We start from the raw sequence: 26,875 nt of genomic DNA, 5'->3' as shown, positions 1-26,875 counted from the left end.
AGCTCACACACTCACACACACTTGGGAAAAGGGGGATTCTGGGGTAGTTAGAGGTTTCATCTTCGGAGAAAGTTAGTGGTAACACCGTCCTCACGAAGGGCGAAGATACAATCAGTTTACATTCAGTTTTTACACTGTTATTTCGTCGAACTTCAACGTTTCTGAAGTCGAGTGGTTGTTTGCTACTTACCGTTGTCTATGCATTTCGTTTACGTCATGATGGTGTTTATTTTGTGTTGAATTACGTTGATTATGTGTTTTGAGGTTTATTTCAGAAGTTAAATGTTATGCTCTGTTTGGATGTTTCTGTGCTTGATCTGGGAAATAGGTTGTGGATTTGTGATGTTGTTGTTAATATGTGGTGAATCAGCGAATCTGTAGTTATGGATATAATTTTGGAAGAAGTTTGTTTCGGATGCTTGGATCTGGAGTGGATTTAGCATCCGGAGTGTGGATCTGAAAAGGGGAAACCAAGTTTTGCATGGATTTTGAACTTTCTGCTTTCTTTTTACTTTACTTCGTCTAGTAGCCGTAGATCTGCTTTAGTTTTAATTGTTTTTTCGATTTCGTCGCCTTAATTTCTGTTGCTTCGCTTTGAATTACGTTCTCACTCTGTTTTACTGGAAGTTTCATGCTATTTGTTGGAGAAGATGATGTCGCTGTTAGTTAGTTGACATACTTGGATTTTACATGGTTTTAGAGGGTGGTTATGTATGAATTTGATCATATTTTGTCTATTATTGGACGTGTTTATATCTACTTCTCTATTATGTTGGTATGTTGACCATTTTGTTAAGAATGTGTAGAAAAAGGTACCAAATATGTGGATGTGCAGCAGCTTTGGTTTGAGACAATATTTATTGGAGATTTTGAAGTCCAATCAGCCCCTAATGCATACCAATCTCTTCGTCTTCGAAAGAGCTTCGCGTGGGTATCTCGCACGCCTCAATCGGAGTTCGGTAGAAGAAGTTATGGCCGTTATACGATCACTGCGCTGTCCAGAAATTCCCACCCGGCCGGGTGGCGTAATTATGCCTGCGAGATTCCAGAGAGTACCAAAGAAGTCCCACTCGGCCGGGTGAATTTCCAGTGGATTAATTCCACCCGGCCGGGTCCGTCATTTTGGCGTTTTTTAGAGCTGAAACGCAATTTTTTGAAGGAAAAATAAGGAGGAAGAATTAGGTCAATTCTATTCATTCTCGACAAGCGAGAAAACACACGCTCTCTCTTTGTGAAGAACTCTTGGAAGAAGATTGAAGATCCAAGCTTCAATTCCTCCGCCAATTGCGATTCGCATCATGATTTCCACTGTTTTTCCTTGTTTCTATTTGTTTTCTACCATGAACATGAGTAGCTAAACATCTTTTATGTAGAATTCTTGGTGAAGATGCATTGATTTATAGTTTTAATCCAATTGACTTCGTTTTTATCTTGCTCTTGCAATTGTTTGAATTATTCTTGTGCTTTTTCCTAACAATTGCTTGATCACCATTTGGGAGTGTAGGGTTTCTTAGAATAATCGGGAGATGAAATATTTAACCTTGAAAGAAGAATTATTCACACCTTAATTCAATAAAATTCGGGAGAGTTGAGGTTTTGAGTGAGATCTTTAATCTAATCGAACTATTAGGAGTTAGGTCTAAGAATTAGAAGGGGACTTCAATTATTACACCTAATCTACGGATTTCTCACCTCGGGAGGGGGTTTAATCTATATTTGTGATTGATTCAACAATTCTGGAGACTTTAAATGGTAAATCGGTTTCAATTGGGTTAGGCTATGAGTTGAGCATCGGATCCTTGAATTCTGCATATTTCTCTATCATTTTCTACAACTTGCTTAATTGTTTTCTTGTTTAAGTGCTTATTTTAATCTCTGATTTTATATGCTTTTAGTAGTTGTTAGTTTAAAACCAAAATTCTCGATCGTCTGGATAGTAGTTGAAATTGGTTCGTGGTACTTAGGTTTACACTTAATTGTCTCTGTGGGATACGATATACTCTTGCTTGCTATTTGCTACAATAACCCTGTACACTTGCAGGAATTATTTGGGTAAAATAAAGTTGAGTCAAGTTTTTGGCGCCGTTTCCGGGGACAATTTTTGTGTTAAATAGCTTGATATCGTGATAATAATCAAGATTACTACTTCAGACATTACTGCTTTATTTTTCTTTTAATTTTTCGAGTTCTCATATTTGTGTTTCTTGTTCAGGTGTATGCACACACGTTCTAAAGGCTTGCCTCTAGAACCTTTCGACTCTGAGATCGAAGCATCGAACCGGAAGAGGAACGCATATAGGAGACTCACAAAGAAGATTCAAGCTTCTTCGCCAAACCGCGTAGGAGCATCTTCAGATCGGAGGGACCTCTCACCTATTCGATCACCAGTTCAGGATCATATTCAGCTTGATCCCGAGTCTCCTATTCTGATGGAGCACGAAGAAGGGAACAACAACGGAGGCAACAATGGCTCACCACCCCCTCCTCCCACCAATGCTGAGCTTCTACGACAGCTGGAGGAATTGCGCCGACAGGTTAATCGTGAACCAGCTGTGCCGGTGCAGAATCAATATGTATACCACGGAGTGGCAAACCCAACTGTCTTCAACAATATTGACGCCAACAACTTTGAGCTGAAACCAGGACTGATCCAGATGGCGGAAAACAATGCTTTTAGGGGCAAATCCTCAGATGACCCTAACAAGCATATTACCAAGTTCATTCAGATCTGCAACACGACGAAAATGAATGGAGTGACAGATGATCAGGTCCGATTGAGACTGTTTCCTTTTTCTTTGGAAGATGCAGCAAAGGATTGGCTCGAGAGTTTGACACCGGGGTCCATTAGAACATGGGACCAGATGGTCCACAAATTCCTGGAGAAGTTTTATCCCCCTAGTGAGGCTATTAAGAGGCAGCACGAGATCATTGCCTTTCAGATGATTCCTACGGAGACTATCAGAGATGCATGGGGGAGATTCAAAGCCTTGCTGAAGAGGTGTCCCAATCATGGTCTGTCCCCAACAATGCAAGTCATTACATTCTTCAAGGGATGTATACCTGAAGCACAACGGGATTTAAATCTTAGCGCGGGAGGTAATCTTCTCAAGAAAGGAGAGGAGGAGGCGATGAGAGTGATTGAAGAGCTTGCATCCAGTGATGAAGGATGGAGCAACGAAAGGAGTAAGGTGCATAGGGTGGCTTATACCACAGATCATGATACAATGAGCACCCTATCTGACAAGCTGGATGCCTTAACCATGAAGTTCGACTGCATGGTGATGGAGCAACCGTCTCAAGAGCCCCAAGGAAGTATGGAGGATGTGAATTATGTGCAATAGGGGGGTAACAGGTATTACAATAACCCACGCCCGAACTTTAGTGGGGGAGGATACGACCAATATGGGAACAAGGGGCATCCCAATCTCTCTTATGGGAACCACAATAATGCTCTGCAGCCTCCTCCGGGACTCACAGTTTCTGATGGAATGATGAACGACCCCAAGAAGATGACCACGAAGGACATACTCAAGTCCTTCATGCTACAATCTAATAAGGTCATGGAGCAGAACAATCAAAGGATGGAGAAGGTCGAGGCGGATGTACAGGGAATGACCACTCATTTGAAGAACATTGATATTCAGATCAGCCAGATTTCCCAGACTGTGAGCACTCTTACGCAACCAGGAAAATTCCCTTCTACCACTACCATCAATCCCAAGGACTACAAAGCTATTCATCTGAGGAGTGGAACAAACTACGAGGGACCTTCAATGCCATCCGGGAATGAGGGTAGAGTAGCAGAAAAGAGAGTTGAAGAGGAGGAATTGGTCAAAGAAGATGAGACAGTGCAAATTTCTACTCCACCTAAGGAGAACACGACTATACCTTCACCCGCACCATCTACAGCTCATACTCCAGCTGAAGTGAGGATCTCTTATCCTTAACGTGTTCAGAAGAAGAAGACAGATGCTCAGTTCTCGAGGTTCTTAGACATCTCCAGGAAGGTGAACTTGAATATCCCATTGGTGGAGGCACTTCAAGAAATGCCTACATATGCAAAGTTCCTAAAAGATGTTCTCTCCAAGAAGAAGAAGTGGACTGACTATGAGACGGTGAACATATCTGAAAACTGTAGTGCCATAATTCAGAAAAAGCTGCCGGCCAAGCTTAAAGATCCTGGGAGTTTCAACATCTCATGCGTCATTGGAAATGACAGACAGACAAAGGCACTTTGTGATCTGGGGGCGAGCATAAATTTGATGCCATTATCATTTTTCAGAAAGATGAAGATCGACACTCTCAAGCCAACTACAATCACACTGCAGATGGCAGATAGAACCATCACCTATCCTAAAGGAATTGTTGAGGACGTTCTTGTGAAGGTACACGACTTCATATTTTCCGTCGATTTTGTAGTGTTGGATATGGGAGAAGACGTGAATGTACCGCTTATCCTGGGGCGTCCATTCCTTGCAACGGGAAAAGCATTGATAGATATAGCGAGGGGAGAGCTCACTCTTCATATGGGCAACAAACGCCACATCTTATCTATCTACAATGCTATGAAGAGTCGTGAGGAAGAGGAACTGGTTACGAAGAAGGAGTGCAAAGCTGTGCATGTTGTAGAAGTCCAAAAGGCACAAGAAATTGAGTCCACATTTGGGGATTTTTCTTTGCCGCAGTGGATGTGTGGTTCATGTGGTGGATCAATTTCTAAAGGAAAGGCTGCATCGAATTCTAAAGTGAAAGAGAAGAAAACAAAAGCTGAAAATTCACCCGAAGTGGAAACCAAAATTTCTGATGGAGCACTGAAGAATACTTGGTGGAAGAAGAGATTGCCGAGATCCTATGCTTCCAAGATTGACAGAAAAGCCAACACCATCATTTATGGCGTGACATGATGCAGCTCATGGAGGACGTCGAGCCAACGACGATAACCAAAGGCACTGTAGGGGAGGTAACCCCTAGTAGGTAACTTTTAATTTTATCGTTTTAGTTTGTTTTTGGTGTGTTTTGTGTTGCTTGCATACCATGTAAGTCTCCCTTCTCCACCAACTTTTCAAACTTATTCTTTGCATAGCTTTGAATAAGTTTGGGGGGAGAGATGGTGGATAGGGATACTAACGAGGTACTTATTTTATTGCTTTAGATTGATTAGTTGTCTTTTGTTGCTTTTTATTTTGTTTTAGGATAGAATTGTTTTGTTTGGTTGTGATTGATTGAAAATTTTGAGGCTTGAATTGAAAAAAAAATTTGGTTTCTTGGGGTAAAGACTAGTTGTTAATGATAAAAACATCATCCATCTTTTAAGCTATCATGGTCTTTGACTTAAGGGTTTGAGTAATAGGTGCATAAGTAATGAATTGCTTGTTTGCCTTGATTCATGCTATTACCCGAGTGAGATTTGAGCCAAAACTTCTTTTTTGTGTGATTTTTTTATCATATGCTTGTTGTTGTTTCTAGAACTTGCTCCTAATCATATTAAATCTACATAGTGAATGTGAATTTAGGAGATGACGTTAGGCATTCTTTGTTCTCCCCTTCACAAGTGTATATACTTTTGTCTTAATCCCTAGTTAGCCCTCCTAGCCTAAAAAGTGTCACAATGTCAAATATTTGTTAAGTCACCATCAAGAGTGATAAGCCTACAAACTTGGAAGCACATATGGGGCGTTGTAAAAAAAAAAAAATTATAATGGAGGTATAAGCTAGACGAAGTCTAGTTTAATTTCCTCAACCCAAATTGCGTGGCAGTAGCCAACCCAAAAATAATCCCGAGTCTTTGAACATGTTTACTTGCGCATTCATCTCTGTGGGATCGATCCCTACTTCCCTGTGCTAATTTTAGTATATGTGGTTGAGGGTTTTGAAGAGGTATTCTGTGTGTCCGACGACCGAGATCTTCCAACGTTCTGTGAGTTCCTAGACCCCGTGCTCTAGTGGATTCGCTGGACCCAGGAAGCTTGATATTCCTTACAAGTCACACAAAACACCCACTTCAAATGGCGCCGTTGCCGGGGATGGATGGTGTTAATTGTTTATGCGTTTGAGGATTTGGTGTAAATAGTTTAATTTCTGTTATTTTGTTTTTCTTGACAGTTTATGAACACGGGCTTCCATTCTGGAAGTTGGGCTAGTTCATCTGGGTCAGGAAACGCCCGATACAAGTGGCAAGTCAAGGAGTCTACGTCCACTGTCACTACCAGATCAGGGTTAAGGACAGTAGACCCATTCCCGTTCGAATCAGAAAGTGAGAAGGAGTGGGACTCGTTAGGAGAAGAAGACCTGAAGTCGTCCACAGAAACAGAGCCTTCCGAGACTGAGGAAGAGGAGGACGTGAATATGGCACATTTAGTGGATCCCGATCCGGAGATAGGTCACTCACCGCGCATCTGGACGGTGAATCCGCCCATGCCATAGTCTCAAACCCGCGTCGGAGGTCTATCGATATTAAGACAAATGTGCTTGGGGTTTTGCCTACATTCTCTGGACGAAGGAATGAGTGTCCTTACGAATTTCTAAACGAGTTTAGTAAGCTGTGCAGCATCCAAAAGCGACCCAACGAGGCGACTGAGGAGGACTACCGTTTGCGTGCAGTCCCGTTTGCCCTTAAGGGGGAGGCTAATACTTGGCTGCTGAGGCTCCCACCAGACTCGATCAACACATGGAAGGATTTCAAGCTGGAGTTCTTGGATTATTTTTTCTCGTCCAACAAGACGAACGCTTTGAAGAAAGAGATCCAGGAGTGCAAGCAAGAATATGATGAGTCTCTGAGCTCTTATTGGTCCCGTTTCAAGGGACTGTTGGATGTTTGTCCGAACCACAGGATGATCGAGGCAGAGACTTACTATTTGTTTTACGAAGGTGCAAACCCTGAATCAAAGGATTTGATGAATTCCTCGAGCGGGGGAAATTTTACCAAGAATAAAGCAAGTGAAGCCAAAGAGACCTTGGGGAGATTAATCGAGGCAAAAAAGGCCTATGATAACCCGCGGAGCATTTTGAGAAGGGGATCGGCCAATGCAGTAACAGAACAAGATGACAAGAAAGTGGAGGACAAGATAGATAAATTGGAAAAAGCACTGTTGAATGCAATTGAGAAGTACAACCCTCATGCTCCATCGGAAAATGAGAAACCCCCTAGTCAAGAGGAAAGGCAACTTCAACCTTATTTCGGTCAACCTTGTGAAGGGGAGTGCCAAGCCCAGGCGAACTCGATGGGGAGCTGGAGAATCCGGATGGAAGTTGGAACCAAGGAAGGCAAAGAGAGGCCCCATGGAGGACTCACCCCAATTTTAGATGGACTGACAATTATCAAAGTCAGCCGCCCCCACTGCAGATCACAAATTATGCACACCCTCCAGAGAGGCAGTCCAACTGGTCAGGGAGGAATCAAGAGGGGCAACTGCAATTGGGATACAGGAATCAGGACCATACTAATTGGGGAAGCAAAAATAAGAACAATTCAGGGAGCTCCTATGTGCCACCTCACCAGAGGAATAACCAAGGAAACTATCAGAATTCCCAACCAAATCACCAAGGAAATCAAGGGTCTAGCAACCAATACAATAACCACCAAGGAAATCAAGGGAACTATCGGCAAAACCAAGGACAGAACCAAGGTCAATGATCAAATTCAAATCAATTCAACTCCAGGCCACCAAGGAGTTTGGATGACATGGTCCACGACCTAGTGAATTCGCAGCAGTTCATGCAGAATAATCTGCATTCTAACAATGACGTGGTGCATAAACTGCAAGACGCCCAGTTGGAGCACAAAGCAACCATGGACATGATGGCAAAGCAGTTGTCTCAGATTGCAGTTTCTTTGAATGAGATGCGGGGGAATGAAGGAAAACTCCCTGCCACAGTCAAGCCACCTGATCGAGCAAACATTAGTCAGATCACCTTGAGATCAGGGCGGGGCTATGAAGGCCCGACGCTGGAGATTGACGAAGAAGTACCGCACAAGCAAGTAAGGGGAAGGAAAGTCAAGAGTTTCAAGGGGATAGCCCTAGACCCAGAGAAGTTCATGCTCAGGATGACCTCCAGAAGGGAGATTTAGAGGGATCTTTACCTCGAGCAGCTGATCCATTTTTCCTAGATCCAGAGCCTGAGTCAGTAAGTAAGGAAGGAAGTAGGCAAGCTGGCGAAAACCCAGCTGGGAGTTCCACAAATGCGGTAAAGCGAGCAAAGCCGTTTCCATACCGAGGGGAAGCCAAGAAGAAGAAGGATGATACAGAGGACCTCATGGAAATTTTTAGCAAGCTGGAAATCAACCTGCCCTTCTTGCAAGCCCTGAAGATGCATGCCTTTAGCAAGTTCATCAAGGAATTCATAGCTGGGAAGACCAAGCCAGATGGAAAGATTGTGATCGGGGAAAACATGTCTGCTGTGATACAAAAGAGAAGGATGCCTTCGAAATGCACAAACCCAGGTATGTTCACATTACCCATTTCTCTAGGAGATATCAGAGTCGAGCATGCTATGTGTAATTGATAAGGCTAATTTTATGCATCGGTTAAGTGGTGAAAAACACTATATTTTACTGGGTCTAACACAGTTTTTAAGCCAGGTGTGTGACAGAATCGCTAGATCCAGGAGAAGCTGGAGGAAACGGACTAGCGAAGGAATGAAGGAAAAGTGAGCAGAATTGAAGGAAAAGGAGGCTAGAAGAAGGGAGTCAATAGCTGAGGGCAACAAAGACTATCTATACCTCGCTGGGCACCACTTCAACGCCTATAAATACGGAGCATGCAGCACACGCCAAAGAGATACATTCTCGCTCTTAGCTCACACACAACACACACACTTGGGAAATGGGAGTTCTGGGGTAGTTTAGGGTTTTAAGGGTCTCATCTTCAGAGAACGTCCGTCGTAACACCGTCCGCGTGAAGGGCGAAGATACAATCTATTTACTTTTGTTTTTTTATGCACTTTATTTCTTTCGAACTTCGCGTTTCAGAAGTCGATTTGGTTGTTGCTGTTACTGATTATCTATGCATTCCTTTAGTTTCTGTTATATTGGTGTTATCTCGTGTTCATCTACGTTGATCCTGTTGTTTGAAGTTTTATTTCGGCAAGTTGCATGTTAATCTCTGTTTTTGTCACTTTGGTGCTTGATCTGGGGAATTTGGCTGTAGATCTGTGTTGTTGTTGTTAATCGGAGGTTGTTTGTTGAATCTGAAGTTATGGAATGTTTTTGGCCGGAGTTTGTGTCGGATGCTTGGATCCGGAGTGGATTTAGCATTCGAGGTTGGATCTGAACAGGGGATTCAAGTTGTGCATGGATTTTTTTTAGTTTTCTATTTTCTTTCTGTTTTACTTCGTCTAGTAGACGTAGATCTGTTTACTTCCTAATTGTTCTTCGTTAAATTGCTAAAATCCAGTCTGCTCTGTTTTCCGATTACGCTTTGTACCTGTTTCTTCTGAGTTTTTGTGCAATTTGAATTGGAGAAGATGATGTCACTGTTAGTTAGTACTTTAGTTAGTTGTTTTTCCAGCTTTTCGTCCGTACTCTACTTTTTCAGCCATGGTCCCCACCGTCAGTTTATTTCCCAGGTCTAGGTAATTTAGAATAGTTTCTTAGATCTACTGATTGTCTCGATTTCAGTTACATGCATGATTTCTGTTCTGCCTAGATCTAGCTGTTAGCGTAGCAGATTTCAATTCCAAGTTTAGTCTAATTTTCTCAACCCAAAAAAATGCGTGGCAGCAGCCAACCCAAAAACAATTTCCAAATCCTTGAGTATGTTCATTACGCATCCATCTTTGTGGGATCGATCCCTACTTCCCTGTGCTAAGTTTTAGTATAAGTGGTTGAGGGTTTTTGAAGAAGTATTCTGTGTGTCCAACGACCGAGATTTTCCAACGACCAGTGAGTTCGTAGACCCTGTGATCTAGTGGATTTGCTGGACCTAGGAAACTTGTTATTCTTTTCTGTGCACACAGTCTAAACAAAAAAGTAGCATCTTCAGTAATCTAGGGGCGTCTATAAATGTTTTACCGCTTTCGATCTACAAGAAACTGACAGGGGTGAGGATGGTCGCCACCAAGGTGGTAATCCAGTTAGCAGATAGAACTTGCATCTGTCCTGAAGGTGTGTTAGAAAATGTCATAGTTAAGGTGCATGATTTTCTATATCCTGCTGATTTCTATGTTATCAAAATGAATGATAATGAGTCTGTTGAGTCTAGTGGCGTGCTTTTAGGGAGACCATTCTTACGCACTGCTAAGACCATTATCGATGTCTTCGATGGAACGATTTGCTTGGACTATAATGTAGAAAAATATACATTTAGCATAGATGAGGGAATGAAAAGGCCATTAGATGTTGAGAATTTGTATGCTATAGATGTCATTAACCCCCTGGTCCAAGAATATCTTGAGACAGAATTGATACAAGAACAAATTGACAACTCGGAGTTGAGCCATTTGATCGACCGAGAAGTTGTAAAGTGGTGTGCAGCAATGAATACAATGGAATTGACAGATGAGGAACTAGCAGAAGCCATCATGGAGTTTTGCAAAAATCCCGAGTTAGCTAGATCAAGGGGATCAGCCCATGTGGCTAGTCTGGAGAATTCTCCTGGGTCTGGGAAGGAGACATTACCTGATAGTGCAAAAAAAAATCCCTTGCCCCAGGAGACGAACAACACCAAGAAGGAACTGAAGACACTCCCACCAGGTCTCAAGTATGCTTACTTGGAAGAGAATGAGGCATTCCCAATAATAGTCAACAGTAACTTGACCAAGGAGCAGGAGAAGGAATTATTGGGAGTGATCAGGCGGAACAAAAAAGCAATAGGGTGGACCCTCTTTGATTTAGTAGGAATCAACCCTGATCTTTGTATGCACCACATCCGTTTAGAAGAGGGTGTGAAGGCTCACCGAGACGCACAACGGAAACTGAATCCGAACATGCGAGAGGAAGTTCTGAAGGAGGTGTTGAAATTGCTCTCTCTAGGGATCATTTACTCCATTCCGGACAGTGAGTGGGTCAGTCTTGTCCATATGGTGCCCAAAAAGTCTGGAATACAGGTTGTCAAGAATGAAAAGAACGAGTTGGTGCCCACTAGGCTGGTAACGGGGTGGAGGGTGTGCATCAACTACAGGAAGCTGAATGAGGCCACGAAGAAGGATCACTTTCCCCTACCTTTCATTGATCAGATGTTAGAAAGGTTGGCTGGCAAACAGTATTTTAGCTTCCTTGATGGATACAGTGGCTATTTTCAGATCTACGTTAACCCCGAAGATCAAGGGAAGACCACATTCACGTGCCCTTTTGGTACGTATGCATACCGAAGAATGCCGTTTGGGTTGTGTAACGCACCAGGAACGTTCCAGCGGTGTATGATGAGTATTTTTTCGGATTTGCTTGAAGTATGCATTGAGATATTCGTGGATGATTCTACCGTATACGGGGATTCATTCGACACTTGTTTGGCCAGCCTTGACCTAGTATTGAAAAGATGCCAGGAGAAGCACCTAGTTTTGAATTTCGAAAAATGCCACTTCATGGTGACTGAAGGTATTGTCCTGGGTCACGTGGTTTCTGAAAGAGGAATACAGGTGGACAAGGCAAAGGTAGATGTGATATCAAAGTTACCTTACCCCACGAACCAAAAAGAAGTTAGAGGCTTCCTGGGTCACGCGGGTTTTTATAGGAGGTTTATCAGGTATTTCGCGAAAATCGCGCAACCGCTCACTCATTTGTTGCACAACGATGTAGAATTCGTCTTTGACGAAGGGTGCAAGAAGGCCTTTCAACTGCTTAAGGACAGACTCGTGTCAGCACCAATAATCAGGGCGCCAGACTGGAATCATCCTTTTGAGATAATGTGCGACGCGAGTAATTTCGCTGTGGGAGCTGTCCTAGGGCAGAAGATAGACGGGAAAACTTCTATGCATCCAAGACTCTAAATCAAGCTCAGAAGAACTATGATACCACGGAGAAGGAAATGTTGGCTGTCGTATACTCGTTCGAAAAATTCGACCCTATCTTCTTGGGTCGAGGGTTATAGTTTTCACGGATCACGCAGCAATAAAGTACTTACTAGCTAAGAAGGAGTCTAAGCCGAGGTTAATCCGTTAGGTGTTGCTTTTGCAGGAGTTTGATTGGGAAGTGAGAGACAAAAGAGAAACAGAGAATAGAGTAGCCGATCACTTGAGCAGAATTTTTCAAGGGGAAACGGAAGAGGCCATACCCGATGCTTTTCCTGAAGAGCATTTGTATCATCTAGGGGAATTTCCTAGACCAATCAGTTGGGAGGCAGTATTGGCATTAACCGGTCTAGAAAAATCCGACAAAGGGAAGCGAACACTAAACGCAGAACCATGGTTCGCTGATTTGGCAAACTACTTGGTCACGAGAGAGGTGCCAAGTTCAGAAGAAGTTTCCCGGGCCCATAAGTTGAAAATTAAAAGTGAAGCTAAATATTACTTTTAGGATGATCCGTACTTATGGAAGATGTGCTCAGATCAAGTGATCAGACGCTGCATTCCCGAATGGGAACAAAGAGATGTGCTGAATCATTGCCACACTTTGGCATGTGGAGGTCACTTTGGACCAAGGAAAACAGCGAGGAAGGTACTAGACGCTTAATAAAGATGCCTTCGAGTTTTGTCAGTGTTGCGAGAGGTGCCAACAGACAGGGGGAATTTCAAGGAGGGACGAGATGCCTCAGGTCCCGGTGATTATCTGCGAAATCTTCGACGTATGGGGGATGGACTTCATGGGACCTTTTCCATCATCCTGTGGGAACACATATATATTGGTTGCAGTAGACTATGTGTCTAAATGGACAGAAGCTAAGGCCACCACGACATGTGAATCGAAGGAGGTGGCAAAATTTCTGAAGGCCAATATCTTCAACAGATACGGAGTTCCTCGAGCCATCGTCTCAGACCAAGGAACACATTTCTATAATCGCACCATCGAGGCTCTGATGAAGAAATATGGTGTTCACCATAGAGTATCTCCCCGTACCACCCTCAGTCAAACGGCCAAGCAGAAATTTCTAATCGCGAGTTCAAGGCAATATTGGAGAAGACAGTTAATCCGTCAAAGAAAGACTGGAGTAAGAGGCTCGGTGATGCATTATGGGCCTACAGAACTGCTTTCAAGACTCCTATCGGAATGTCGCCTTATAGGCTGGTGTTTGGAAAAATGTGCCACCTGCCCGTGAGTATAGAGCACAAGGCGTACTGGGCAGTAAAAGAGATGAATATGAAGCCTTCGGCTTGTGAAGAAGAAAGGAAGTTACAGTTATAAGAACTGGAGGAACTGAGGCTGGAGTCTTATGAGTCTGCTATGTGGTATAAGGAAAGGACAAAGTTATGGCATGACAAGAATCTCCGGATCAAGGAACTCCATGTGGGACAGAAGGTGCTCCTTTTCCAATCCCGGCTCAAGCTGATGCCAGGGAAGTTGAAGTCTAAGTGGATCGGTCCATATACTATTGTCAGCCTCCGCGCGAATGGAGCTGTAGAGATCCAGGGAAGTGCCTCTAACTCTATCCCTTTTCTTGTTAATAGTCACAGAGTAAAAGTCTATAGGGATAATTATGAGTTGTGTGTAGTGGAGGAAGTGCCACTACGCGCACTCCCTATTATCACCTAGTCAGACAAGGAAGTATTCTCGATGAATTCCTGGGTTAGGTAAATTGGCTTACATTTTAAATATATACACTGAACCAGGGGATCTCGGGAATACTCAAAAGGAATGTGTAAATAGTTTAATTGCGTTTTAAACATAGGAAAAATCGAAAAAAATATATATAAAATGTAAATCTTCCAAAAATATTTTCGAAGCACCAGACTCCGCAGGAAAACCGTTGTCTTGTATTCTATCCTTGACCTAGGAGTCTGGCGTCTTCAATTTCTTTTTAAGTGTAAAGTCGTGGTCAGGGAAATCAGCTAGGGAAGGAGAGTCTAGAGAAGGAATTTTAGGAGGGATGGAGATAATTCAAATTTCAAATTGGCCGATATTTATGGGAGGTGTACTGTTGCTTACATCACGCCTGCAACCGCACCATCTTTTCACCAAAAAGGCCAACCGGCAGTTTCTCTCTCCAATAATCCCCAAACGACGAACTGCATTTTCTCTCCCTTCTCTCTACTTTGTTTCTCTCTCAAGAAATACAAACCCTAACCCGATTCTGCCTAGTTTTTCTTTTGATTTCAGATTTACGGTGATGGATCAAACTCAGGCCACCAGAAGTTCGCAGCCGGAGGTGTACGACGCGGTTCTACTGGCAGCCTGATGACATCCACGGCGGCCATACCACCACCGACGATCCCAGCGGATTCGACGGTACAACCCGCAGTTCCCCACGACGAGAGGCCTCAAGATTCAACCAGGGTACCGGACTCTGGTTCTCAACAAGCAGAAACCGCTCCAAGCACGAGTACACTGGAGGCGGACAAGAGGGAAGAGACGGGTGAACTGGCGGCGGATGGTGGACTAAGTGATGGTGATAAGAAGGTGGAGTTGCTGAGGGGGAAACCCCTATTCGAGAAGAAGTTGCTGTGGGGGAAACCCCTGTTATTGTAGAATTTGTTGAGGGGGAAACCCCTGGTTTGGTAGAGTTTGCTGAGGGGGAAACCCCTATGGAAACCGGGGATGAAACCCCAAGGGATTTTAGGGGAGCGACCCCTGAACCGATGGAGGAGGGGGCGACCCGAGTGATGTCAGGAGGGAATCCCCTGTTTATATCGAGGGGGGGACCCCAATGGTGGATGATGTGGGGGAAACCCCGGAAAAACTTTTGGAAGAGACAGACCTAAATACTACTGGAGTAGCGGAGCTCGTCGAGGAAGGGCAAGATCTGATTATGGACCTGGTGGATGACCAGGAAGAAGACAAACCCCGGGTGGACGAGAGAGCAGAGAGGCGAAGGGCCAGGAGGAGTCTGCTAGACGAAGTAGATGACTTGGTCTATTCCGAGAAAAAGTAATTCCCTGCCCGAGGGACAGAAGCTGAAGAGGCGGAGGATCGTCGCCTGGCCTAGGAAAGGGCGAGGAAAGGTAAGGCAGCTGCGACGCAGTCGAAGCGGTCAAGGAAAGCTCCCTCCGTCAAGGAGGTTGAGGAGCCCCTTTCCCCAGTGACCGAAGCTCCCTCTTCCGAGGAACAAGCCGAGCCTACTCCTGGGTCCAATTCCAAACTTGGAGAATCTGATGAGGAGTTTAGCCATGAGCGCCCGGAGGTGTGGCTGACTAGGGAACTGCTGGAGTCAATGAGGCGCTTCGACGATCAGAAACGGGCCACGGCGTACAAAGAGAGATGCAGTGCAGGGAAGATGGCTAAGTCTGGCAAGCAGTACAGCTCCAAAGAACATAGGATGATCGCATGTGATGAAGACTTCCGCGCGTGTATCTACGCAATCGGATTTGAGTGGTTATTGAAGCACAGCCAGGAGAAGGTGCCCGTAGACTTAGCTCGGGAGTTTTTCTCAATGTTCCGACTAAAGAACACTTCTGACCCCGACGCGGACTCCATCACATTCAGGATTTTCAACGAAGAACATGAAATAAGCATCAGAGAGTGGTCATTAAGGATGGGGTTGTTTACCAAGGCTGAAGATGACGAAGGAATCTGGAATGAGAGGATGGTCGGCGTACCAAAGAATACGCCAGGGTTTAAAGTGCAGGAAACATGGGAGCTGGTCACCCACTCCAAGGCAGGAACGTTCAAATCCAGCTATTCCAAGGCCTCACACATTGAAGACCGCATCCTTCGATTCGCCCAGACATTTATCATCTATAATCTAATGGGCACAGCGAACTCAGCCCTGACAACTACCGACCTCTACTTCACTTGGTGCATGGTGAGAGGCGTGAAGGTGCATCTAGGGTACTGGCTGGCTCAAGCATGTCATCAAATGACAAGCAACCCTACTCGACATATGTATACCTGCCACCTCCTCAGCGCCTACCTCCAGCGGAATATCAACCTAAAGATTGCAAAAACCGTTCCTTTGGTCGTAAAGTGCGAGCCCCCGGAGACTTTCAGTGTTGAATACTTTTTCAACAAAAGGTTGCTCCAATCTCACGGCAAAGAGAATTTCTTCTACGAGGTAGGAGACAAGGTGAAAACGGAGACGGAGGCAGTGGAGGCTGTGCCCAGTGAGGAGGTCGAGGAGCTGAGGAAGGATGTGCAGGAGTTGAGGAAGGAGATGCAAGTGATGAGAAAGGAGATGGTGAGAGAGCTTGGTGGGATGCGGAAGGAATTAAGTGGGAACAGAGAGGAGGTGAAGACACTGCGGGGGAACATTGCAGACTTGGAGGTGAAGTCATCCAAGCAGAATGAGCGGATGACGGAGGCTGTGGAGCTGATAATGAAAATGTTGAAATGGTTGGAAAAGACACTCCCCCTGACCCAGCAGAAGGTTCTTCCTGGATCAGGCAGTGAGGTCAAGCAGCCCGGCCAAGGCAGTTCTTCCCTCCAGCAACCCACACACCAGCTCAAGCAAGTGGTCACCCCATCCGTGTCTAAGCCAGTGTTAATCTCATTCAAGTCAAAGTCCCTGATGTTAAAGATGCTGGTGCTGGCAGCGGAAGCGTGCGTTCTTAACAAATCACATAATAATCAGATCTATTTAGCAGATTATTTAGACAAAATCTATTCGCGTAATTTTCACATGTATCATACTCATAACTTGAATTAATCATGCTTTAAGAATATTGAAAACCTAAAACATGCTTTTCTACGGAGCAGAAAAATACCTAATTAATTCTCCAAAGAATTGAAGATGGCTAGCTACTTCTCCACGTGATGCTTTGAGTACTAAACCACAAATCTTCTCTCTGGTTCCCGAACTGTACTCCAATATCAGTGTGGGCTGATCTTACTAGAATACTAGGACTTAAATAAAGAAGACAGAAGAAATCCTTTTTGGAATAGGACTGAAATTCGAAATCTCCTACAGCTGGGAGTTTTCGAAATTTTTGAAAATTTGAGAAAAACAAATTGTTAATTCTGTCTCCTTTATTCTCCTATTTATATTAAGTTCCTTTTGGGCCCAGACAGGGATCTATGGAAGGCTTTGGATATGGGCTCATCCAATTTACTTTTTACTAATTAAATTGAACCCACAATTTAATATAAGTTATAATTGGAATATTACGAGCAGCCACTACAGAAGTAATATTGAACTCTCCCCATCCAAATCCGAAATTATAAGTAATCCGGGTTTCCGTTTATCTTTCATTTCCCGTGCTTAAGATTAATATGTCCATTAATTAATTAATGTCTGCTATTGACTTAATTAATTAACTTCTTATTAATTCCAAGAGTGGACTTAGCATGAAACACTTATTTATTATTCATAGAGTAATCATACTCCAACTAGCTAGGTTCCGAATAATAAAACTTCGTTTCGCGCTCCTCTTGAGGACATTATCAAACGAGACTCACCTCGTGCACGATTCAATATAATAGCAATCCTAGCATCGCTAGGTATCGATCACCACTACCCAATATATCAGGATAATTGGGTTACGAAAAACCCGCACCATTTGATAAGTCAAAGCAATGCATAATCAATACCGTATGCTCAATGCTAACCTACATTGATTAAGAAATAAATATTTATCAAGACCTCGCCTTTCAGTAGATAGCCTAAGGCAAGTCTTGCTGTTAGATCCGTTCAGTGCTATACCACACCAATGTCATCTTATTTCAGTAAGGCTTAGAAATATGCGGACTGACATTGCAACCTTTCTCGATGGGTAGTCAAATTCCATCTAGGTTGTGAAATTCATCTTTTTCTTTGTTTAGAACTGACCGTATTACCTTAAAGTGGACGACGCCCACAACCAGTCTACTAAAACAAAAGACTTAGACTTTGTTAAGTTAACTTATACATTTAAACATGCATTAACATCCATTAAATGTAAAACATAACAACATTATGACAAAAATAATCTGTTTTATTTATTGGAAAATAAAATAAGAGTTTTACAGTATTCAATCACTCGAAACGTGATTTCTAGTATACAAACTCTAACAAAAGAAACCAGTGTCCGATCAGCAAGAGAAAGAGGAAGAAGAGCCGGAGCTGCCGGCGAAAAAGAAGGTGAAGATGACCCGACCCGGAATCCCACCCCAGTCTGGCTCTCGAGGGAGCCAGACCCAGAAGTGATTTTCCCCCATGACCAAGTAACTTTTATTTTCTGTATTAGCGTATTTTTTTTTGTTTTTTTATGTCTGTGTTATTATCTGTGTCTCTGTTAATAATTGCTATATATGTTTACCTTCTCCCACTTAACCCAATGCTTGGTCTAAGTGTGAGAAGTTTATGTTTTTTGTTTTCCTGTTGTTTTCTCCCACTTAGCCCGATGCTCGGTCTAAGTGTGAGAAGTTTTATTTGGATTAATTGTTTGTTGTGACTACCCTGTTTCCCCCTTTACGACGATGGCTTGGGGACAAGCTTGAGTGAAGTGGGAGGGGGAGGGGAGTCAATGCGTGTATTTGTTCAGCATGTTAAGAGTCGTTAAGTCTAGGTTTTGTTTGTGTCGCATGAGCTGGTGAATATAATACGGCATGATCTCCTTAGTGAGAGTAATTGAAGATATGATGTATTTCAACTTAGAAGCCTTTTCCTTTAATAAGCCTTTCGAGTATACAAAAAATGTGCTAACGTCTAAATCTCCCACTTATACTGAAAGCGGATTGAGGTCTTGAATTAGTCGAACTCCCATTCCTTCAACATGGCTTTCAAACGGCTTTACCGCTAATGCCTTCGTGAAAGGATCTGCCAGGTTGTTTTCTGACTGAATCTTGACCACTTCTATGTCTCCTCTCTGCACTATATCTCGAATGATATGATACTTCCTCTCTATGTGCTTGCTTGCCTTGTGAGCCCGTGGTTCCCTCGAATTTGCCACAGCACCAGAATTATCACAATAAACGGTGATGCTCTTGGGCATATTCGTAACCACACCTAAGTCAAGAAGGAAGTTCTTAAGCCATACAGCCTCCTTTGCAGCCTCCGAAGCGGCCACATACTCGGCTTCCATGGTAGAGTCTGCAATGCATTTCTGCTTTACACTCTTCCAAACTATAGCTCCACCTCCTAAGGTAAACACATATCCGGAAGTTGATTTCCTCGAATCTAGATCAGCCTGAAAGTCTGAATCTGTATATCCTAAAGGACAGAGCTCGGCTGCATTGTAAACTAGAACATAGTCCTTAGTCCGATTAAGGTACTTGAGTATGTTCTTTACGGCAGTCCAATGTCCTTGGCCGGGATTTGATTGATATCTTGCTACCATGCCAACAGCAAAGCAGATATCGGGTCTAGTACAAAGCATAGCATACATGAGACTACCAACTGCCGAGGCATATGGTATTCTTCTCATCTCTGCTATCTCAGATGCTGTCTTAGGACACATCTCTTGAGATAACTGGATGCCATGTCTGAAAGGTAGGAAACCTTTCTTGGCATCTTGCATGCTAAAGCGTCTAAGTACCGTTTCGATGTAAGATTCTTGGGATAAGCACAACATTCTCTTACCTCGGTTCCTAAGAACCTTGATACCGAGAATGTGTCCCGCATCACCCATATCTTTCATCTCGAACTGGCTGGACAACCAGGTTCGCACTGATGACAACATCTTTTTATTGTTTCCAATTAGAAGAATGTCATCTACATACAAAACTAAGAACACAACATTTCCCTTTTCAACCTTCTTATACACACAACTTTCATTAGGGCATTTTTCGAATCCAAACTTTTAAACAGTTTGATCGAAACACTGGTTCCATGATCTAGATGCTTGCTTGAGGCCATAAATGGCCTTCTTAAGCTTCCAAACCATGTGTTCCTTGCCCTTTACTACATAGCCTTCGGGTTGTTCCATGTAGATGGTCTCCTCAAGACTCCTGTTTAAAAACGCAGTCTTAACGTCCATCTGCCATACTTCCCAATCCATGTAAGCTGCTATAGACAAAAGTATACGGATCGATTTGAGCATGGCCACTGGGGAGAAGGTCTCATCGTAATCGATGCCTTCCTTTTGGGTATACCCCTTAGCCACTAGTCTTGCCTTGAAGACTTTAACTCTTCCATCGGGTCCACGTTTACGTTTGTATATCCACTTGCTCCCAATGGCAGTACAGCCTTCGGGTAGGACAGACAAAACGTAGATGTCTTTGTCTACCATTGATTGTAGTTCCGAATCCATTGCTTTCACCCATTCGCAATGATCGACATCTGCCTGCACCTCTGCAAAATTCCAGGGATCGAGTACATTGCTGTCCGAGGAGTGATCCATGCACTCTCCCAAACCAATGTATCTATCGGGCTCATGAGAGACCCTCCCACTGCGGCGCGGCACTACAATATTTGGTGTATTAGTTGAAATTTCTGGAATTGTTTGTACACTAGGTAATTGTTCTTGGTTAATGGAAGTTATAACTTGAGTGAGCTCTTCAAGAGCTATCTCACTGCTGGGCTTATGATTCATTACATAATCTTCCTCTAAGAATGTGGCATGGGTGCTCACAATCACTTTCTGATCTCTGAGACTATAGAATTCATAAGCTTTCGTTCCTCTAGGGTATCCTATAAACACACAAACCTCCGTCCTAGATTCCAGCTTAGTTGGATCCTTTTCCAATACATGAGCCGGACACCCCCATACTCTGAGATGTTCCAGATTGGGCTTACGCCCATTCCACAACTCATACGGGGTAGTAGGAACTGATTTAGAAGGTAAGTTGTCTAAAAGATAGTTTGCTGAAAGCAAAGCGTGACCCCAAAACGAAACAGGTAACCGTGCATAACTCATCATCGATCGGACCATATTCAATAAGGTCCTGTTCCTTCTTTCAGCCACGCCATTCTGCTGGGGTGTGCCCGGCGCAGTCGTTTGGGATTCAATTCCCGCCACTGATAAATAGTCCAAAAACTCGGCACTTAGGTATTCGCCTCCGCGATCAGATCGCAGGCATTTGATACTCTTACCATGATGCGTCTCTACTTTAGACTTAAACTCCTTGAACTTGTCAAAAGTTTCAGACTTGTAGCGCATCAAATAGATGTATCCGATTTTCGAGTAGTCATCTGTAAAGGTGACGAAGTATCGAAAATCGCCCCTTGCCTCGGTTGACATTGGTCCACACACATCAGAGAGAAAAAATGAATGAAAAAAAAAGAGAGGAGGTATAAGCTGGACGAAGTCCAGGGGAAATATGTCTAAGGGTAGGAAGCAATAGTAACCTGACCCAGCAAAAAAAAGAAGGGAAACGAAGTGTAGAAAGGAGAAAACTCTCATAACCCGACGCTTCAGTGGTATGACAATAACTTATGAGAGAGTCGGTCCTAACATCCCTGGTGATGAATGAGTGATCGAGTGAATCCAACAATTGGGGAGGTGAAAGGCTATCTTGACAAACTGACAGATTGATTAGGTAGAAGAAGGGAAGGGGAAAATTTGGAGAAGTGCAGCCTGTTGGATTGACCTTAATCTTGTGGGGACGGTTGCCTAAAAGTTGAAGCTAGTTCATGCATATGTGTTTACGTGTTTTTTTTATGTAAGTGTTTGTTATTTGTGCGTCAGTTTATGTCTAGGTCTAGGAGTATGTGTTAAGTTAGAGTCTAGAGAGTCGGTCAGGGGATAACCATGCGTTGAAATTCACCTTATTCTTTTTTTCTTGTCTTTATACTTGAGGACAAGTATGGTTTAAGTGTGAGCATTTTGATAAGGCTAATTTCTTGCATCGGTTATGTGGTGAAAAATCACTTTTTTGTTGGGTCTAACACAAGTTTTAAGCCAAGTGTGTAAAGGAATTGCTAGGTCCAAGAAGAGCTGAAGGCAGCGGACCAGCGAAGAAAAACGAAGGAAAGTGAGCAGAATTAAAGAGAAAAATGGCTGGACGAAGGGAGTCAAAAGCTGAGGGTAACGAAGACTATTCACACCCTGTTGGATCCACTTCCACGCCTAAATAAAGAGGAGCATGCAGCACACGAAACATACATGATTTGCTCTCAGCTCACACACTCACACACACTTGGGAAAAGGGGGATTCTGGGATAGTTAGAGGTTTCATCTTCGGAGAGAGTTAGTGGTAACACCGTCCTCACGAAGGGCGAAGATACAATCAGTTTACATTCAGTTTTTACACTGTTATTCCGTCGAACTTCAACGTTTCTGAAGTCGAGTGGTTGTTTGCTACTTACCGTTGTCTATGCATTTCGTTTACGTCATGATGGTGTTTATTTTGTGTTGAATTACGTTGATTCTGTGTTTTGAGGTTTATTTCAGAAGTTAAATGTTATGCTCTGTTTGGATGTTTATGTGCTTGATCTGGGAAATAGGTTGTGGATTTGTGCTGTTGTTGTTGATCTGTGGTGAATCGGCGAATCTGTAGTTATGGATATAATTTTGGAATGAGTTTGTTTCGGATGCTTGGATCCGGAGTGGATTTAGCATCCGGAGTGTGGATCTGAACAGGGGAAACCAAGTTTTGCATGGATTTTGAACTTTCTGCTTTCTTTTTACTTTACTTCGTCTAGTAGCCGTAGATCTGCTTTAGTTTTAATTGTTTTTTCGATTTCGTCGCCTTAATTTTTGTTGCTTCACTTTGAATTACGTTCTCACTCTATTTTACTGGAAGTTTCATGCCATTTGTTGGAGAAGATGATGTCGCTATTAGTTAGTACTTTAGTTAGTTGTTTTCCAGCTTTTCATCCGTATTTTACCTTTTCAGTAAATGGTCCCCACCGTCGGTTGTTTTCCCAGGTCTAGGTAAATTTAGGAAGTGGTTCTTAGATCTAGTTGTTGGCATAGCAAAATTTCAACACCAAGTCTAGTTTAATTTCCTCAACCCAAATTGCATGGCAGCAGCCAACCCAAAAATAGTCCCGAGTCTTTGAACATGTTTACTTGCGCATTCATCTCTGTGGGATCGATCCCTACTTCCCTGTGCTAATTTTAGTATATGTGGTTGAGGGTTTTGAAGAGGTATTATGTGTCTCCAACGACCGAGATCTTCCAACGTTCCGTGAGTTCATAGACCCCGTGCTCTAGTGGATTCGCTGGACCCAGGAAGCTTGATATTCCTTACAAGTCACACAAAACACTCACTTCACTCATCCATGGAGAATTCCACGTGAAATGCATCAGCATGTCGATGTAGTAGGAACAACACCAACAAATTCTGCGGTGGATGTGGAGCTTCGATCTCGATCCACTGCCGGAGGATTTGCCTCCGCCAGTGAAGTAGTACTACATCAACGACATCAACGGTGGGATTTGGTGAATTCCGTTAGAATTTCTCTCTCTCTCTCTTTCTCTGAAATGCTAGGGCTTTTTTTGAAATCCTGATATAGTTTTTTCAATTCTGAATTCTAGTCAAATTGGATGTTATTTTGATACTGGTAAGTTTTTAGCCTGAATTCTGAAATCCTAGCCAATTTTAGCCAATTCTGAATTTTGAATCCTTGCCAATTATAGCCAATTCTGAATTTGATATATGTTTTTAATATTGATGAAAAATCTCTTGTTGGTGGATATTTTTTCGATTTTTTCATGTTTGTTGTATAAACAAATCTATAATGAAGTAACAGTTTGGCTGAATGAAGTAATCCGCAGGTTGAATGAAGTAACGTGACCTTAACTGTGTTTTATGCATAAGTTTGTGTATAGCTTTAGTTAATATGAACCAAATATCTAGTTGAATGAATTAATAACATGTTCAATGAACAAATGCCGGTTAATATGAAATGATAATATAAAGTGTATCCGATCACGTACTTATGATGAACTAAATTACCTTTTTAAATGAAGTGAATGAACTTAAATTCTGGTTGAATGATGATTTTTGTTGTTATTGTTGTGGTGGATGAGGTTAACATGAATGACTTGCAAGCAGGAATGATGATTTTTTCAGCTTATTGAAGGTAATATTGATCAAATACGTACATTTAAATATATTATTGTTGAATGGAAAAAGAAGTACTTTGTGAGGGGGGCTATCTTGTCCGTAAGTGACGAGAGAAAGACGATTTAGAATTTTATGGCTTGAAAGATGATTTAGAATTTCTATGGTTCGCAAGCCCTAGTGAAATAAAAGTCTAAATTACTTCATTCAACTAGACTATTACTTCATTCAGTTACATTATTACTTCATTCACCTAGATTATTACTACTTCATTCAGTTACATTATTTACTTCATTCAACAAGTATACCACTTCATCACAATAGGATTTTACTTCATTGAACTTCAATTGGGTCAGTTACATTATTTACTTCATTCAACAAGTATACCACTTCATCACAATAGGATTTTACCTCATTGAATTTCAATTAGGTTATTACTTCAGTCCATTACCTTATTGATTGTTTGTGATAATTTGTAGAAACCGCATCGGATTTTAATTACTCTGTACTGCTTCTGGCTGTGATCTGGCCGAATTTGGGGATGGTGTTGTTGATTTGTTGTTTTATTGTGTTTATGTGTTTGTTTGTGGATAATGAGCTTCGTGTGTACTTCAATTTGCAGATCTAGCTAGTTCATGCATGAGTTGTGCATTTTTTTTTTAAAAAAAATAAGAGCATTTTTCACTGAATTTGGAAAATCTTCTTTTTTTAATAAAGAGCTGAACCTTTCTGCAACCAACTTGACTTATTAAAGGCATCATCTTCTTCTTTTTTTTACTGATACAACAGTTATGTATATTGCACTTGGAACACGGACACACACACACAAGCATGATACATACAAAATCGAGTTGCTCACTGGAGTCATTGTTGTTCATTTTTAGTGGATGTCACGAAATTTTGTTGATTGTGAGTTGAGTGTATGCTTCTCTGTTCCTGAATTTGTCTTGAAGTATATGTGTTTATCTCTTTCACGTGGACCAGTGCACCAAGATCCAGTCAAATTTGTTGATGCACATCATGATTGACCGCTAATTATTGACTTTAAATGGATTGTAGAGATTGGGGGGGATGGTAGATAACATGGTGATGCACTTACTGTTCAACATAGGGGAGATGGTGAATAAAGAGATGCAAAAGGAGATAATTGATGAGGTTATAGGGCCACAGGGAGCGAGCTGGAGAGGATGTTAGACGAGCTGCAGAGCAGCGTTGTCTCCCTCAATCGTCGCGGTTGATCGAAGGCATTTCAAATTAGAGAAGAACAAGTGTGGAAATCGCAATATTTAGATTTCCATTCAACTAGGATATTACTTTCTTTCAGTTAGATTATTACTTCATTCAGTAAGATTATTAAGTACTCCCTCCGTCCCAAGGAAGATGACCCCTTCCTTGGGCGGCACGGGATTTTATGCAATTTTATTTTGTGTGTTAAGTGGAGAGAGTAAAGTAAGAGAGAGAGAATAAAGTAGAGATAAAGGGATTTCCATTTTAAGTAATGGGTCATCTTGATTGGGACAAACCAAAAAGGAAAGTGGGTCATCTTCAATGGGACGGAGGGAGTACTTCATTATTTAACTTTGTTATTACTTCATTAACTAAGTCATTACTTCATTTTCTGTTTTACTACTTAATTCAAATAGTTCCATCACTTCATTCGACTAGGTTATTACTCTAAAAGATTTTGGAGCAGATAAGAAAGAGTCTACATCATTCATACGTGTAATTAATTCATTCAACATGTATATCACTTCATCAAAAATAGGTTTTTACTTCATTGAACTTCAAGTGAGTTATTACTTCAGTCCACTACCTTGTTAAATGTGGTTATAACTTCATCAATGAGGTTATAACTTCATCAAAATAGGTTATTTTATTGTGTTTATTTTGGATGCTGGACGGTAAATTTCGAAGTGCAGAAGAACAAATTGTTGTATGCATAGTTTGCAAAGTGTTATAATTGTAATGAAGTAAATAACGTACTTGATGAAGTTATAACCTCAAGTAATGAAGTAATATTAACTGAATTGTATTGTATGTATAAGTTTGTAGCTGGATTTCTACATGTGTTGAACATGAAGAATTCCAATTACTTCATGAGATCAGATTACATCTCAAGCTTACCTTCTGAATCTCATGGAGAATTCAGATTATGGATGATCTACAAACACCAATCTCACGATTTTTTCGATTTATTTTTTTTGGGTACCTAATGTGTTTTTAATTTTGATTAAGTTTTTTAACCAATCCGATGAAAAATCTATTGTTGAACCTTGTTGATAAATGAATTATGTTTAACAATTTGTATTTTTTTCAATTTTTTCACGCTTATAGTGATAAACAGATTAGTATGAAGTAATAATTTAGCTGAATGAAGTAATCACCAAGTTGAATGAAGTAATATTACCATGACTAGGTTGTATGCATAAGTTTGTGTATAACTATACTTATTATGAACCAAATATCCAATTGAATGAATTATATTTAACAATTTATATTTTTTTATTTTTTCACACATGTAGTATAAACATATCATTAATGTTGTAATAGTTTAATGAAGTAAATGCGCCAAATACGGCGAGGTTGGTCGGCATGATTCAAGAATTGTGAGAAGATACAAGTGATGTGCTTATTTCCTTATAGTAAATTATTTCATTCCAATAGGTTTCGTACTTCATTCCTGAAGTTATTTACTTCATTCATGTAATTATTTACTTCATTCATGTTGTTTATTACTTCATTCATGTACTTATTTACTTCATTCATGTTGTTTATTACTTCATCGTAATTTGAATTTGAATTTGTTTAAATATTTGGCAGACTTTAAATCAAATAGACTGTGTGAAAGTGTTTTATTAATGAAATATTTATTTTTGATTATGACGTATTCGTATGTCATGATTGAACCTACCTATTATTCATCCTAGTAGGTTCATTACTTCATTGCAGAAATTTATTACTTCATTATAGTAGTTTATTACTGTG

The 26,875-nt window shown here is 41.8% G+C and overlaps 1 protein-coding gene across 1 annotated transcript; it reads left to right on the top strand.

The window, feature by feature from the left end:
• The first annotated feature begins 2,216 nt into the window (after positions 1 to 2,216).
• Positions 2,217 to 3,341, top strand: LOC148933746 (uncharacterized). The gene has a single exon (XM_089061277.1). It carries the CDS (start codon positions 2,217 to 2,219, stop codon positions 3,339 to 3,341), a length of 1,125 nt encoding a protein of 374 aa, XP_088917403.1.
• Positions 3,342 to 26,875: the final 23,534 nt, after the last annotated feature.

Source organism: Salvia hispanica, chromosome 1, assembly GCF_029641045.1.
Source record: "Salvia hispanica isolate PSC_SH4W2 chromosome 1, Shi_PSC_v1, whole genome shotgun sequence".
NCBI lineage: Eukaryota > Viridiplantae > Streptophyta > Magnoliopsida > Lamiales > Lamiaceae > Salvia > Salvia hispanica.
This window is presented reverse-complemented; position numbering and strand designations above follow the sequence as displayed.

Excerpts from the sequence above, each read along its gene's own strand:
- LOC148933746 (XM_089061277.1), top strand. The coding sequence starts at position 2,217 with ATGCACACACGTTCTAAAGGCTTGCCTCTAGAACCTTTCGACTCTGAG.